The sequence below is a fragment of the Gekko japonicus genome, unplaced genomic scaffold, assembly GCF_001447785.1.
Source record: "Gekko japonicus isolate JY-2015 unplaced genomic scaffold, Gekko_japonicus_V1.1 scaffold422, whole genome shotgun sequence".
Lineage (NCBI taxonomy): Eukaryota > Metazoa > Chordata > Lepidosauria > Squamata > Gekkonidae > Gekko > Gekko japonicus.
Window position 1 is genome coordinate 911,967 of NW_015174855.1, and position 17,584 is coordinate 929,550.

General features: G+C 44.2%; 1 protein-coding gene across 1 annotated transcript in view; it reads right to left on the reverse strand.

Moving 5' to 3' along the window:
- The window catches only part of LIPA (lipase A, lysosomal acid, cholesterol esterase), a 24,045-nt gene extending 7,140 nt beyond the window's left edge, over positions 1–16,905 (reverse strand). Inside the window, exons 1-7 of the mRNA XM_015424600.1 lie at positions 16,853–16,905; positions 12,811–12,919; positions 10,149–10,266; positions 5,752–5,950; positions 4,890–4,999; positions 3,512–3,648; positions 810–956 (exon numbers count right to left, since the gene is read on the reverse strand). Of these exons, the coding sequence (XP_015280086.1) occupies positions 810–956; positions 3,512–3,648; positions 4,890–4,999; positions 5,752–5,950; positions 10,149–10,266; positions 12,811–12,912 (813 nt within the window). The 5' untranslated portion in view covers positions 12,913–12,919; positions 16,853–16,905. The remainder of the gene's footprint in view (positions 1–809; positions 957–3,511; positions 3,649–4,889; positions 5,000–5,751; positions 5,951–10,148; positions 10,267–12,810; positions 12,920–16,852) is intronic.
- Between the last annotated feature and the right edge of the window lie 679 nt (positions 16,906–17,584).

Here is a 17,584-nt window from a genome sequence, read left to right on the forward strand (position 1 = left end):
TGTGGGCCCACTAGCTCCCCACTTCCCACCAATGTGCATCATCCAATCCCACAGTGAGTGCTCTTCACCACTGATTTTTAGGGCTCTGTGCAGGCATAATTAAAATTGTATCCATTCTGGCCCCCAGTGAGAAGCTAGCATATGGTAAACGTTTCCTCTGGCTCTCGTCCCATCAATCAGCATCAGAGACCTCACTAGCTTTCTCCCTGAGTGTGACTTAAGGCCCTTATACAGGTGTGGATATTTTCTTAAGGCAAGCAGCTCCTCACCCATTAACAGAAAGCATGCCTCGCATACACGGCAGAGCTGGCTGGAGTATTTGTAGACCAAGTTTCTGCCATCACACCACTACCTGTGCCACATCATTCCATTAACTCTGGGAATAGTCACACACCAATTGCATACTTGATCAAATATTCCCAGATGTCATAGTTCAGTGGGACTGTAGCCACGATCTTAATCTAAAAAGGAAATGAGCACAATGCCCTTTCTGCTTTAGCACAAAGGGGCAGTGACCAACAACTAGGTCCACAAACTGGTAACATCACAAAAAAGCAAAAAAGGACATTCATCACTATCTTTTAAGGGTGACGCAAGTGCCAGCTAGGAACTGTGGCAGAATTGGGGGGGGGGGCTGTATTGTGCCACGACCCCCAGTCACGTGCCTAGCCCCTCTCTGCACAGAGGTCAACGTGTGCAGGTGAATTCTTACCTTCCACTCGTTTCAAAGGGGCTTCACAAAACACTTAGGAGTAGCCTGTCTAGTAACCCCTGAAAAGATGTACTGGTTAGGTACACAAGGAACTTACCAGGTTTAGGTTTTTTTCATTAAACCCGCATAGCAGAAAGAAGAGATTGCCACAAAGATCATCAAGTAAGACATGAGCACAAATGTGGGTAGCAATCCACTTTATTATTGAATTCTGGGGAAGAAACTGCTTAGTTCCAAACACCTCCTGCCAAATCAAGCAAAGCGGAGATACAGGGTCATTTTCTGGTGAACGAAGTAGCAAAATGTTACAAAGCACGAAACGATAATCATCTGCACATCACTTATGGAATAAAGGTCTGAGCTGGACTCAGATCGGTATTCAAAACACCCACTCAGCCGTGAAGGTCACTTGGTCACTGATCCTGAGCCCCTCCTATTCTCTCAGCCTAACCTACTTCACATGGTGTTCGTGAAGATCAAACAGAGTCAGGGAGATCATGTACACTGCCCTGAGTACTTTGGAAGAAGAGCAGGACAAAAAGACAAGAACATACACCTGGCAACCACATGAAAGCAGAAACTCGGCTTTTGCCTGACTGTTGCAAAATTATTTACTTCTCTATTTCTGTGCATCCAAGTCTGAATTAGAAGGTTCTCATCAGCTTAACATCCAGCCTGTAAACTTCTCAGAGTCTTCTGGATGCTTTCTGCACCAACAGAATATTGGCTTAGATGACCCATCGGTTAGATCCAGCAAGGAGAGGTCCTTTTCTCCTTATGACTGAACAACTACCCTGCTTAAGAGGGACAACAAGTTGGCAACAGGTAACAGAACATGTGGTGGAACAGGACAGATAGAAACTTTATACAGTTATTCTCTCAGAAAAAAGTTCCACTGTACCTAAGATAATTTTCTCTTTTCTCTAAACTCTTTAACACTAGTAATGCATGTGCTGCTCTCAAGCTAGGAACATGGGGATCTGGGCAACAACCCACACAGGCCATCGGTAATGGAACATTTAAAGCATTTTGATCCACCTTTCCCTGTGGAAGGACTCGAGGCATAGTACAGTACAACACAGATCAGTATCAGAATCAAGCGATACAACAGAAATCCAGACCAAATCCAACACGCCAGGGCATCAGATCAAAGATTACCAAAAAAAGTCCATCTCAAAAGCTCAGCTATGCATAGTCTCGAGGAGACCAATACTAGAATGTCAGGGAGGCCACTGTACCATGGAGGGGCCATTACTAAAGAACCTCTGGACTGAGGAGATGCTGTTCTCATGTGCCTTCAAAAAGGAACAGTTATTGAGCCCTTGTCCACAGAGCGGAGCAGTCACGGCACAGGATACTGGGGGGGGGGACAAGGGCTCCCTCTATTACGTGCCTGTTTCAAGCCCTTCACTGAATAATATTTGAGATTTCACATCCGACCATCTCACATACCCTTAGAACCACCTATAAAAGGCAGGATTTCTGCTCCTGTTGTCTACATTCAGCGATCATCATGAGATGCTCAGGAGAGAGGCAGGCATACAAATATTTTAAATCAGTAAATATGTATTGAGTTTGGACAAGACACCATAATCTTTTACACAGGGGAGGTACGGGAGAAGGAAGACTGTGATGACAGCCCCTGTTCCCATTAAATGAAAAGCTACCAACACTGCCAGGGCATAATTTACAGGGACATGAAGCCTGTCGTGAGACCTAAACGAAAACAAGAAAAGATGTCTGTGTAATAAGGCTTACTTAACACCATGAGGAGAAACAAACAGTTTTCACAAAAACATACTCTATTTACAGGAAGCTTCCTCAGTGGCAATCCCATTACTCAGTTAAATGTTTAAGGACTGATTAACAACGCCAGCACCACGTGTGGGCACAAGATCACAGCACACACAAATGCAGCCACTTTGTTGTACTGCATTTAAGGGAAGAAGGAACCGCAGCCACTTTGTTGTACTGCTGTTGTACTGCATTTAAGGGAAGAAGGAACTTGCAAACACAGAAGGTGGCCATGCTCATGCATGCAGTAATCATACTTAAGACTAACACACAAACAACTTCCTGTGATTTGCAGGCATCTTTAAACCCAGGGAATGGGCACAGGCGCCTGTGTCCTGTGCACACAAGCCCAATTGGCAACATCACTATTTCCACATCATTTTTCAGCCCACTGGCTTAGCTCCCCCTCCCTTTACAACTGTGCTTTGATACTGTATAGCCTGATAAAGGTGACCATAATTATCCCCTTGAGTAGTTCTGCAAAGCCAGCAGAGTTACCCATAGCTGTGATTTACCACGGTACTGTTTAAATCCTCCTGGTAGCAAACAAGGGCAAGTAAAGCAGGGACACAGCTCCCTCTTTATCCTCGCTCAGGCCTGTGCTAGCCCACTACACTAAACGATGAAGTGGGAGAAGAGCTACAGAAAAGAGTTTCCCCAATACCTTGTTAAACATACTGCAGGACTGGCTGGCTTGGACAGCATACAGTGCGATCCTAAGTAGAGTTAAACCCTTCTATGCTCATTGAGTTCAATGAACTCAGAAGGGTATAACCCTGCTGAGGACAGCACTAAAAGATGTTTAAGAGCAGTACAAATGTTTTTGAGGTCAATTGTACTCCCTTTAATAGCCAGCAGTTCTTTCATGCTTTTGTTGAAATGCGTGTTTGATCTTTTCTTCAAGTGTGTGCAGAATAAGAGGGAAACACATTCCCTACTCCTCAGCTACATACAGGGTTATTTACATACTGTGCGGCAAGCAAACCTCTCGTCCAATATATGTACTTTGAACAGAAGATCAGGAAACTTTCCAAGCTTGGTCATGGGGCTGCTTGAAAACTTCACTGTGGTTACCGGTGCCAACGCAAAGAACATTTTGATCTTCTTAGCAAGCTGTGGCATGGTGGAAAATGCAATGAAACCTGGGGAAATGGGTGAGGGACAGAGAGAACAGAGAAAGGGTTATTTAATAAGCAACACCATCTCCTGCAAGATGAATATTTTTTCCTACTTCTATCACAAACGAGAGCAATCCAGTGCACTGCATTTATGATTGGAAATTGCAAGGAAATGTTCATTAAACAAGCAACACCGTCTTCAGCCTAGTCCACGTTGAATATTTTCTCCTCCCTTTTACCACAAACAAAAGGAATAGAGGACACTACACTGCATTTATGGTCGCTATCTGAATTTGTGAAAATATCTCAATTTCATGGGTGTAATGACATAAAAGTCAAAATAAACTTAACATGTTTAAGACTGTATTCTTTCTCAGCAATGTAATCTGTAGTGACTTGATTCAGCACCTGCCCTAAGGATCAGTGAAGCCCAGAAGCAACCATCGGAGGCTCAAGTTCCATCCTGTTAAAACTTTTCACTTCTCTTTCTCTTCAGCCTTCCATAGCCTCTGTTTTTTTTTTTTGGTACTACTGGCAAGAAAACAGCAGAACATGGCAGGAGTTGATCACACATGGGGAGGGAGGGAGCAGACAAGTTACTCAGTACTATTCTGTATCATACAGAACCAGTTTGGTGTAGTGGTTAAGTGCACGGACGCTAATCTGGGAGAACCGAGTTTGATTCCCCACTCCTACACTTGCAGCTGCTGGATGACCTTGGGCAAGCCGTAGTTCTGGAAAGAGCTCTCTCAGCCCCACCTACCTCACAGGTTGTCTGTTGTGGGGAGGAGGAGGGAAAGGAGTTTATAAGCTGCTCTGAGACTCCGAGTGAAGAATGGGGTATAAATCCAATCTCTTCTTCTTTAAAGGCTTACAACTTGTTGTGACAGATGATGGGACATCAGCATTTATAAGCAACCCAAATATAGGACCCAAGACAACTTACAGTGAAGCTCTATGCAAAATTACTCCAGCAGCCTACATTCTCCCAAATCAGTGGGCTCACACTGGAATAACTTCACAAGATTACACTCCTAATATGCTTCATCTTGACTCAGTTTCTTAAACCAGAAGCATTTACAAACAAAGTCCGCACAACAATTCTCTGTCAACCAAATGAATCCTCATTTATATCCAGTGGCTTCATGTATAATTACTGTACTACGACCAAGTTCTCTACAGGAAGTGACCTGTAGCAGGAAATGTACAAAAGAATGCATAGCTATTAGAATTGCCAACAGACATGAAGGAGCTTGTTAGCTTACCCATTGTGGTGCCCTGTGAATGGCCAACGTAATATATATGCTCCTGTCCAGTTTTGTTCAGGATGAAGTTTACTGAAGCTGGAAGGTCATATTTAGCCATTTCATCAAAACTGGAAAGGAACAGTAACAGCAGACCACATTAAATATACGTGGAAGGATCCACATCATACAATCCAGTAAGAAACTCAGTGGGGGCGGGCTGCATGGGCTGAGTGAGCCTCTCTCGCCTGGAGAAACTGGGCATCACCCCACTTGATTGTGCCCCATCACAGCCTACCTTGACCACACTCAATTCAAGATCATAAAATCTAACGATTTCACCAATGACATACTTGCTACAGATCAAGGTGGTTAGCCGTGCTAGTCTTTCCGTAGCAGTAGAAAAGAGCAAGAGTCCGGTAACACTTTAAAGACTAACAAAATATGTGGTAAGGTATGAGCTTTTGTGAGTTACTGCTCACTTCTTCTGATATCTGAAGAAGTGAGCAGTGACTCACGAAAGCTCACACCCTGCCAATGCTCCCTCTAAGCTGTGGAGTCTTGTGAGCAGAAATTCTACTTTGTGAGCTACTGGCCTTAAAGCTGTGAGCGAGCGATTTGGCTACTGCATAAATTAGCTCAGACAAAAACGTGTGAGCCGAAGGCTAAAATACTGGGAGCTAGGCTCACACTAACTCAGCTCAGAGGGGACACTGCGGCTGCCACATACTTCGTTAGTCTTTAGGGCGCTACTGGATTCTTGCTCTTTTATACTTGATACAAGCATGCAAATTTCCCACAGGCAGACAACAGGAAGAACGCGACTGGAGCACATAACCAAGTTATCACCAAGACAGAGTTATGTTTAATAAGCTCACTGTACCTGAATGCCCAGAATTCTTCTTGCTTCACTGTATATTTTACGTGCTTTTGAGACCAGGTGTTCCCTCTGCTGTTTCCTAACCAAACATCATAGCCAGCATCAGCCAGCATAAAGCCCAGGCTGTTGTAGTCAAAATTTGTCACCCAGTTACTGCCATCTGCGAGGAATCCATGCTGTAGGAATACCACTGGTCTAGGATCTGAAAGGAAAGCATTTTAACATTTAACATTGTTCATATTCCTGTTGCCAACACATGATCCATCAGAACTCTCTTATGCTACAGCAGGTGACCGTTCCACATTACCTACAGACAGTATGTACCATCAACAGTTTAACAGACGGAGTTTTCACAAGTGACAGCTTTTTGCCTGAAATGAATCACTTTGGAATGCAGAAATCTAGGCAAAGGGACATTTATATTTCAACCTATATTTGGAATTATATGGCTCATCACTGATTTGCAAAGATGGGAATTAAAACACCAGCATCAAGGTTTTATGGGAAAACTCACTTATTTGCATGCATGCCCTGAAACCTTCTACATTATAAATATGAATTAAACACCTTGCTTAATGTTTTTTTCCTGCAATAAGCATATTTGAATGTGCCAAGAAGAGACAAGCACTCTAAAGGCAACCTTGGTATCTGAGAGCAAGGGTTACTTGTTCCAAAGGCTTGCAGCCAGCTGATTAGGAGACCAAATACATATGCTGTACAAAGTTTTGGAGGAGAGTTTCATGGACACTGGACTGCCAAAAAGACAAATAATTGGGTTCTAGATGAAATCAAGCTTGAACTCTCCCTACAAGCTAAAATTCCAAACTGATGATGTTCTACTTTGGTCACGTTTTGGAGGACATTAATTCATGAGGTCGCCATAAGTTGGAAGTGACTCGACAGCACTTAACACACAAAGTTTTAGATTAAATTAAAGCCACTGGAACATCGATTAAACTAAGGAAATATTTCCACAACTTTGCTCCCCCATCACCCATGAGTGGGGAGACAGTAGAAGCAGCACCAGAGATAAACTATTAAGCAAGGTTTTGGATTCATATTTGTAATGTAGAAATGACAGCTATGGTAGCCCAGCATGGAGAACAAGAGGCCTCCAGCCTTCACTCCAGAGAAGATCCCCCTGCTTAAACTTCACAAAGTATTAGACAATCCCTGGCTGTTCGATTGTTTCTTCGTAAGAGAAATCCTCATTAATGAAAACACTAGAAAAAAGCACAAATAAGGGAGAACTTGAGAGCCCCATAACTTTCCTGGCTATCTGGCTCTGAGAGGTAGTTAATGCCTTAAGAGTGGGGATGGTCACTCAGCTTCAAAACAAGCTGTGTGGCATCCATTTCTAAAGAAGCTCACCCTGAACCCAGGAGATCTCAATAAGGACCAACCAGTCCCAAATGTTCCATTTGAGAGCAAGGTGACTGGCTGGACAGCAAATTGTCTGGTAATATTTTGTCCCGGTAGGTTTTAATGGTTTTTAAGAAGTGATTTTTAGCATTTTTTAAAATTTGTTAGCTGCTTTAGTGGTCTTCATGTGGGCAGAAAGGCAGGGTATAAATTTTGTAAAATAAAATGTTTCCACTCTGTGCTAGTTTTTAAGTTTCTGGTGGGCAGAGAGTCAACTGTATAATGTGTGCAGCTATCTGTGAACGAGGACACCCTATCTCTCCTTGCAATCATGGCAAATGTGGCTTTTGCAATTAATGATTCCTAGAATCACAGAGTCTGAAGGGACCTCCAGAGTCATCTAGTCCAACCCCCTGCACAATGCAGGAAATTCACAACTACCTCCTGTTATGCCTCGACCCCTCCTCCTTCAAGAGGACTAGTCTGGTACCTTGGAGAAGGTGATGGCAGGCAACCTTCTTTCTCAGCATCTCACAGGGTGACCCACTCTAGACTCCTCCCTGGTCTGCAAATAGGATCAAAACAGGTCCTGCAGTCACATGGAATGTGTGCCATCAAATGGTGACCAGGGGCTTCCCTGGGAAAACTGATCCCAAAGGTGCATGGTGAAAGGGTCTGGTTTCTGGCAGCTCCCTTCCCTCTTTAAATCCATCAGCATCAAAGACTCATTTCTCAGAAAGGGCATAAATTTCACATGAATGTTACATTGCTCTTGCAATTCCTGGGAAAGTTACTAAGCTTCCTTGCTCAAGACACATTGTTTCAGTTGTAACTAACACAAGCTTTCGCCATCGCCACTTAAATTGTTCACCAGCACCTTATGTTGTGTTTTTAAGCTTTTATTTGCTACAGCATTTTATGTAAGCTGCCCTGAGCCTGCTCCGGCAGGGAGGGTGGGGTATAAATCAAATAAATAAATATAAATAAATAGGAGCAACTATGTCGCACCCCAAAAGGGTATAACCAGCCATACTCTGTTCAGTTGTGTGTCTAGTTGTGTGTGTGTGTTGGGACATCCACTAACCTACACCCCCAGCATGAAGCTGGGTACTCCCCCTTCCCTGTGTGAGCCGTTGGTTTGTCTTGCTCTCCCTTCTTCTTTGATCTCTGCTTCCTGGACAGGTAAATATAGTCCCATAGAAGAAGTTCCCTTCTTTGCCTCTATAAAGCTAACACCTTTTATTTTTTGAACTTGTATGTGTGTTTATAGAGTACTCATCAGTTAATAAGTTTGATTTTATTTCTTTAATTTTCATTAACACAAACCATTTCATTAATCATGGCTTGGTTCATTTTCAGACTTCTACTGAGGGAAAAATCCCCGTGTATATATAAGTGGAGATCCTGCTTGATTACCCCTTCTTGCGTTGTTTAGGCTTCCTGGCTAATTCCCCAGGAAACTCAGAAGACCCTCACAACCACTTAGGGTAACACTCCCCTCCACATACCCCAGTGATACCTGCTCCATGCCTAGAAGACGGCAAAAATCCTCCAGGATCCCTGGCCAAAGTGGCCTGGAGAAAAATTGCTTCCAACCCTAAAGTGGCAATTTCCCCTGGGCGTGTAAGAAAGGCCATGAGAACTAAGCACTGAGGCAACCCTTCCTGCCCTCCCTCTCATGATCTGCCTAAGTTCACAGAATCAGCATTGCTATCAGATGGCCATCTAGCCTCTGCTTAAAAACCTCAAAAGGAGAGCCCACCACCTCCCAAGGAAGCCCGTTCCACCGAGGAACCACTCAAATTGTCAAGAAGTTCTTCCTAAAGTTTAGCCGAAAACTTTTGATTTAATTTCAACCCATTGGTACAGGTCCGACCTTCTGAGGCAACAGAAAACAACTCCACACCATTCTCTATATGACAGCCCTTCAAGTACTTGAAGATGGTTATCATATCACCTCTCAGTCGCCTCCTCTCCAGACTAAACATACCCAACTCCTTCAACCTTTCTTCATAGGACTTGGTCTCTACCATCTTCGTTGCCCTCCTCTGGACACGTTCCAGCTTGTCTATATGCTTCTCAAAACTGAACACTATACTCAAGGTGAGGTCTAACCAGAGCAGAGTAAAGTGATACTATCACTTTGCTTGTTCTAGACATTAAACCGCTGTTGATACAGCCCAAAATTGCATTTGCCCTTTTAGCTACTGCATCACACTGCTAAGTCATGTTCAGTGTATGGTCTACTAAGAAGAAGAAGAAGAGATTGGATTTATACCCCGCCCTTCACTACCTGAAGGAGAGCAGTTTACAATCTCCTTTCCCTTCCCCTCCCCACAACGGACACCCTGTGAGGTATGTGGATCTTTTTCGCACATACTACTTGCCAAGACAAGTCTCCCCCATCCTATAATTATGCATTTGATTTTTCCTACCTAAAGGTAGGAAACTGACAGGTATCAAGCTGGAAGGTATGGCAGGACTGGAAATTACTTAAATCAGCATGGACATTGAAGGAGGAAGTTCTCATTGCAGGAAGTCAATCTACCAAGTAATCCCTTAAGGTTTCCGTTCTTTCCCCCCACCCTCTCCACATCAAATTTCCCCAAATCCTTTTACAGCACCATGAAGTATTAAAATAATGTGACATTTTCAGAATTCTAAAATATAGATGTATGAGAACAGCATGACTTATCAAGTGTATTACTTCCAGATTAGAGCAGAGGATGACCCAACACTAGGATAAAAAAACAAGTTACATTACGATACCCAAACGTTTCCTTTCCCTCCGCTACCAGGTTCTTTGGAAAGACTATCCATTTTGTGGGGGTGGTCAACACTTAATTTTAAAAAATAATTTCTTACTATATCCTTTGCTTGCATATATAATCAGGATCGAACGAACTGCATATGTTTTCCTTGCCCACTCTTGACATAAGCCAAACTTCTGCAAAGCAAATCATAAGCCACTTTTCTAAAAAAAAAACCCCTCTTTCTCTAAAGTATTAAAATGTTTCACACATATAAAACATACTTACCTTTGCTCCACTGGCCTCCTTTCCCATGAGGTATTCGATTAACACTGAGAATATACCCATCCTCTGTCACTATTTCATATTCCTCACTGGGATATCCTCTAAAGGAAATAATTTCACTCTGGAGAAGGAACAATATAGGCATTTTTCAGATGAAACAGTTAAAAAGCGAAAGCAGAATGCTGGCAAGGATTTTTCTCTCTCTTCCCACAGAAGCCAGTTGGGAAATATTTCCATTGCTGTAGAGCCTCATAAAAATGGGCTGAACCAGCAAGAAAGACAAGAAACAACGTTCTTGTTCTGCTCAAGACAACCACTCCTTCGCCAACGGTAAGCAAAGCTACAAAGCCATTGTGGTAATCAGTTCAGGAGTCTTAATATATTTTATTTAAACCAACACAGAGATGTACATCTGAGGCCATTCAGCTTACTGTAACAATTACTATCTAACTGGAATCGACAAAACTACTCAACTTGCCATAAGAACTGCATTTTACCAGAGTATATTTATTAAAGACAAACTCAAATGATTTGATGAATGTCAAGTGAGTCTCGAATGCGTACATACATAATTCAGTCTAACTAACAACTTAACACTGGACAAGCAAGACTTAATTCTGGAATTCCATGACCAGAACTCACAGTGTGTCTTTTGAACTGAAATAGGATAAGCGGTTCTAACTCCCCACCACTTGCTCTTTCCTCAATTCAAAATCTGTGTGTCCCCCCCCCACCCCGCCCACATACACGCTGTTTTTAGCAGAGAGGAAGATATCCAAGGGAGTCATTACACAATGTTGTGGCCCAAACCCTGTGAATGAATTTTAGGGCCGGAACACACATGAGGAACTCCAGTCATGGAACTCCACAATCACATGCAGTTTATTGTATTTTGAAAGGATTCTAAAAGGGAAGTTTCTGGTTAGTCAGAGCATAGTCTTGTGAGAATCCAATGGCAATGCAAGGCCACGAGAAGTTAAAAAAGGAGTGGGATAAAGGTATCAGAAACTAATCTTGTGACCAGGATATTTTTGTCAAGAAAGTTTTTAGGCATAAGTTGATTGGACACAAGGAGGAGGAAGGTTAGATAATAAGACCAACAACTAAAAGAGGAGCTGTAAGACAGAACAAGTGAACCTTGAATCCACTACCATCCAGCAAGCACTGTATTTATTCCAAGGAGCATAACTTTGAATACCAGATGATTCCCCCCCCCAAAGAAGCCGATACCAAAAAGCTGATGGCCCTTAAAGACTGACAAAAATGTGTCAGCTTGTGTGAGTCACTTCTGAAGAAGTGAGCGGTGACTCACGAAAGCTCATCCCCTGCCACAACTTTTGTTAGTCTTTAAGGTGCTACTGGACTCTTACTCTTCTCTCCTGCTAAAAAGTAAAGGTTCCCTTGCTCGAAAGCCAGTCGAATCCGACTCTAGGGTTGTGGTGCTCATCTCCGTTTCAAAGCCAAAGAGCCAGCGCTGTCCGAAGATGTTTCCGTGGTCATGTGGCCGGCATGACTAAACACCAAGGCGCATGGAACGCTGTTACCTTCCCACCGAAGTGGTACCTATTTATCTACTTGCAATTTCTTGCTTTCGAACTGCTAGGTTGGCAGGAGCTGGAACCAGAGATGGGAGCTCACTCCATCATGCGGCACCCAGGTCTCGAACTGCTGAACTACTGACCTTCCACAGCCTGCAGTTCAGCGTCTTAACCACTTGAGCCACCGCAGCTCCTGCTTCAGACAGGCTAACAAGGCTATCATTCTTGCTATATATACCAGTAAATTTGTATGCAAGTTAAAGACAACCCCCTCCCCTTTTTAACCCTCCCAAGCAAAAAGGCCTTGTTTTGAGGATAATATGGTACACATTATTATTGCTAACTACCCTCCAACCAAAAAATTAGGACACAAAAACAGCACTCCAAATCAGGCAGTTTTAGTCTATATATATATAGGCAGGTTCTCCAAAAAAAGTGGCAATTCGCATTTGTGTCCAATAGGCACTTTCTGGAGAATGTGCTACTACAGCTCCTCACGCATAAACACATGGATGGAGGAGTAGTTCTGTTCCAATCTTGGGGAGATGGAGGATTCCTGTTTGCTGCACACTATTTTAAGGGCCTGGTAGAGTAATCTGGGATGCCCTGTTCCATCTTTGGGCAGGATAAAAAGTATTGGACTCCTATGCTGGCATCAGAATCCAGTACAAGTGGGAAGGACTGCTAAAAATCCCAAATACCCCCTATGTAACTCCAAAAATTCTGAATCTCCTCCTGATTTGTAGTTTGCCGTCTAGGAGACCCTATGGCCCTGGTTTAGAAACAGTGGTACAGATCACAGTGGGCAGTTTATTAAAGAAATATTTAAGCTGGTCACAAGAGTGCTTTGAACAATAAAAAAAAATAAACAAGAGAAGGAGGACAGGACAGAACAGTGACCACTCACCCAATTGTCCGGGCAACAGGGATGCAGATGGAAGGAACAATGTCCACAAACAGGCACAAAAAAATGTTTAACAGAGTGGGAGGGAGAAATGGGATATTTTCACACTCCTGATGTGGCAATTTGCACACCAAACATTCCACAGAGCAATATTCAGCAATAACAATGGTTGGAGATGCCTTACATAGAAGAGAATATAAACATCATCAGATTAGTGACTTACGATATTCATGGATACTTCTGGATCCACATTATTTCTTTTCACAAGTGCTTCTGAATTTAAAAAGCCTTGAGCCAAGCTTGACACAATTATGAAAAGCCACATTGTTGGCCTGTGTAAAAACAAAAGTCATCTCTCAGCACAAAAATACAAGATAGCTTCATCAGGGGAAAAAAATTAATAATTTACGACAAAGCCAACACACCCAAGCAGTGAGAATGTGCAGTTAAAACCAAAACGGGTTCCTTAGAAACAGCAGCAGATAAGGCACCTTAAACATACAGGGTCCCACTTTAAAGAAGGCACACAGCCACAGTCGTAAACGCTTGTCCCTAGGAATGCATGGATGACCCGGTTTTGCTCCTTTCAGAAAGTCCTGCGGCAATATCTTTATTATGTTATTTATTATGCCGGGACCCCTGGTTCAAGGACAAAGGTACTGAACTGGAATGAGAAAAGATAAGGAGGATGGTAGATGCAGAGGAGGGAAGGCTTTAGCAATAGCAGCAAATTGCAAGGAAAATTAAGTAGACTGGAATCTGTGACATGCAGGCATGGGTAGCTATAAACACTGGCAAATAAACTTGTACGCTAATAGTATGACAGTAAACCAGGAGATTAAGGCTTTTTATCCTGCCTCAAGGGCCACAGGTTTCATTTGAAAGACTAAGAGTCAACTTTGTTTTGCAGGATATTGTGCTTCCTGCTAATGTAGGTTAAGGAGCACTCCTAACTAGAAACATAATTGGGAAACATAATTGTCTTTAATGTTCAAAATGCTTCAAACAAACAAGCAAACAAATGTTCTCTCTCTAAAATATTGTTTTTAAAGAGGGTTTATTTTCTGCTAAAAATTACAGAGGAGAATACACGCCTGTTACAACAGCATGGAAAATCCAGGCATATAGGGGGGGGGGGGGGGGAAATGCCCTGAAAAAATGCCATCTTGGATTTACTCCAGGATCTGAACTGGTGCTTTGAGGCAGTGGTCAGGTGGCTAAGGCAAAACAAGCTGAATACAAACAAGACTGAAGTAATGCTGGTCAGTAAGGCTGATAATCAGTTGTCCTAGATAGTGAATCCCCTTGTCCTAGATAGTGATAATGGCTTTTTTCAGAGGAGATTAAGGGTGATTTCCCACAAGCGCTGTTCCACGCTCACTCTTCTCTTTGGCCCAATGGTACGTGTCAATTTCACACAAGCTGCTGCGCGACCGCATTTTGCCCCGCAGCTTTGTGCGATTTTCCCACTGTCTACTCAATCCTGTTTTTTGAGGATTGAGTAGATGCGGGAAAAATCGCACGAGGCTGCGGGGCAAAATGCGGCCGCGCAGCAGCTTGTGTGAAATTGACACGTACCATCGGGGCAAAAGGGAGGAGTGAGCTCGGAGCAGTGCTTGTGGGAAATCACCCTAAGAGTCTGGGGATTCCCGTGGACCCTGCCTTGGTCTTTGAAAAGCAGGTTGACATGGTGGCCTGGACCGCCTTCTATCAGCTGATTCCGATTCACCAACTCTCACAATATCTAGACTCAGTCAATCTGGCCACACTGATCCATGCTGCTGTAAACTCACAGCTGGATTACTGCAACACGGTCTGCATATGGCTGCCCTTGAAGACAACCCAGAAACTACAACTGATCCAGCATGTGGCAGCCCTGCCCTCTCTTTGTGCCTTTTACCACAGAAACCAAAGCTTGAAGGCTAGCAATACTGTTGTGCTCTTTAGCAGCAAAACAGCATGGACATTTACTTTGTATTAACTGAGAAACATCTTGCCCTGTAACTACCAGCAGCTCCTTGTGGAAATTTCCAGTCACTTAGTCCCATGTACACCTGAATAGAATCAGGCTGCAAGTCTCACTTTAGTCAATGGAATATTTTAGAACAAACAACTGAAGCCCTAGCCTTCAAATAAGAGCTCTTGTGTATTGATGGGCAAAATAATCCTAAATGGCTTTTGGCAACGTGTATGCTGGGGGGGGGGGGGGCTTAAAAATGAACAATAAACCAAGTGTGAAATTGATCTAGGTTTCTCTGTCTCACTAAACAAATGGGACAAAACATTTTATATGGTTTCTAAGGTGCTATTAAATGTGGGGATCAGACAGAATTCTTTGAAAACGTAGTATCATTGTTATTTGGCCCCTGCAAAGTTTCAGGAGGATCTGACATCTGTTGGAAGTGTGGAAAAGCAAACGGATCCTTTTTTCAGTTATGGTGGACCTCCCCAGTTGTCAAAAAATACTGAAGTGGTGTGCATAAAGACTGAAGTTATTTTACAATGCTCATTTAACAGCTCTCTGAAGATCTACTTAGTCAATGACTGCCCTACTAGTATGAATTTGCCTCAGAAGTGCCTGGAGGTTGGTAGTCAGATTTTGCAAGACCACTGAGAAGTCTAAACAGACAAAATTCTGCAGTGCAAAAGCTATGCATGATCTATACAATCAAAAGATGATATTCCTCGATCAAATAAAAGTTTCTATTTGCAAATCATTATGCTGTGTTATAAAAGCAGGTTCTTTGACAATCAGCCTACTTGCCCTAGAAATGTGTGGACTTTAATTAAAATCGTTCACTATGCTATAATTTGCTTTAATTGTTAAGTAAAATTACTTATTATGTCATTGCATTTGTCTACACAATAGGTTTATAAATGGGCTTATTTTTACAGATGGAAAACTGTGAAGACGACTGTGGGAAAGTGGCCACCCAAAACACCTGCCAGGGCTGAATGTATTTGGGCATTACTGGCAGCTCAGAACTAATTCCATGGCAAAAGTAAATATATGTCTTAAATGCATCCATCTTTCTTTTCAATAAAGTACAGCAATTCTCATATTATTTCTAAAAACATTACCCTGTTTCCCCGAAAATAAGACCTACCCCCAAAATAAGCCCTAGCAGGATTTCTATGCATTTGTGCTATAAGCCCTAGTGTGTCTTCTTGAGAAAAAATAAATATAAGACAGTGTCTTATTTTCGGGGAAACACGGTATCTACCTGATGCTTGGGGGGAGGGGGGAGAATAAATACTACTGAATAAATCATTCCCTACCTAAATTAGAGCAAACCTTCCCGTTCCCTTTTTGTGGGTGGCCTTTCACACAGCCTGACAAGAAACATAAAGGGGAAGCAACCGATACAAAGAAATCAGCCCCCAACGCAACCACTGCACATCTGCCTGGAGCCTTATACGTGCTGCACATACACTCTTCTCTGTCACTGGAACCCTGCAACAAGCTTGGTCCCCAGCATCATGTACAGAGAGCGCTACAGTATACTGTCCAAAATGGGGGGGGGGGACACAAACGCACCCCAGCTTCTTCAGTACCATGTCATTGTCTTTTTTCAACTATACAAAAAGGAAAGTCAAAAAGAAAAGGGGGGCTTTTAATGTCCTGGCCCCACTGGTGGACCTCCTGATGGCACCTGGTGGCCTGATCCAACATTGGCGTCTCTTAGGTTCTTATGAAAGTGATGGGCAGGAAGGAGAGGACCAGCTATAGCACTAAAGACAGACTGATAACGCTATTTTTTCCCCAGGTGCCTACCTATCTATTTCCTATTAATTCCTCTCTATTCCACAATGCTATTCTCCCCCCCCCCCCCCCGGCAGAATCCCGCGATCTTCCAAAGCTCTCTCCACACAAACTCACACACACAACTTTGCAAGATCTTTCGCGTAGGATCGGGTCGGTCCAGGCAAAAGGCCTCTAAAAACAGCAACGCCAGGAAAAGCCTGCCAAAGGCGGCTCCCCTTTTTCAGCACCGCTGCTCCGGTGAAAGCCGCCGCCACGGACAAATTCCTCCTCCCGTGAGGCTGCGGCACAGCCCGACGCTGCCCACGCTTCGTTTCCGCGCTTTCTCTCAGGCACACGCCACTCAGGTGCTTCCGACAAGCGAACCCGAGGAAGGACTCCGAAGGCGGCAGCCTCAAGGGAACCAGAGAGGAGGAGGACTCCTCCGGTCCAGGCGCCGCTACAGCATCTTCCCTCCTGGCGAGGCGCTTCCAGGGCCCGCCCGAGAGCGAAATCCACTCACCGGGTTCTGGAGGCAGCAGCGAAAGAAGGAAAAGCGGACGGCCTGCCGAGTTCTTGTCACTCGACCCCGAGCGCCCCGCCTCAGAAGAAGAACGTGCAGCGCAACCAACCGGAGGCCTCCCCCGGTCCCCTCAGGCTATCCGTCTTCTCCAATCAGAGCTCACCAAAAAGCCTGATTCCCCCTCCCTCCCTCCCTCCCTCCCTCCCTCATGCCTTGCAGGCAGCTGAGAGCGAGGGCTGAGTTCACTTTTTCCGGCGCAGAAGTTGGGTCTTCCTCTTCTCCTTGCGGTATCTGGGTGAGCCCAGCCTCCTGACTCCGCCGCGCCCTTGTCCTCAGTAGATAATGTAGGGCAATGGTCATTTGCAACGTGGGCATTATGGGCCCTGGGGCAGGGCATTTTTCTAGGTGAGGGTCACGGTAAGTGCCGTAATGGGCGGGAGGCGCACAATTAGATGCTGAGGGGGGACTGTCTGCCAGGCTGTCATGATCCCTCCCGGGCCGAGGTAGAAGGAAGCCCTGCAGGTCCCAGAAAGCCTGCGGTAGAATCCGGCAGTGTGGGCCTACAGTTCCCAGGCTCCCTCTGTGTCTTGTGATTGGGAAACCGAAGCCAATGACAGGTGGGGAGGTGGTGCCCTGGCAAAAAACACGAAAGGCCTTGCAGCAGGAGGGGAGGGGGTTATTCCCTCTTGGGGGCGCAGCCAGGGGGAAGCTGGTGCGGCTGGCAAGAGGGAG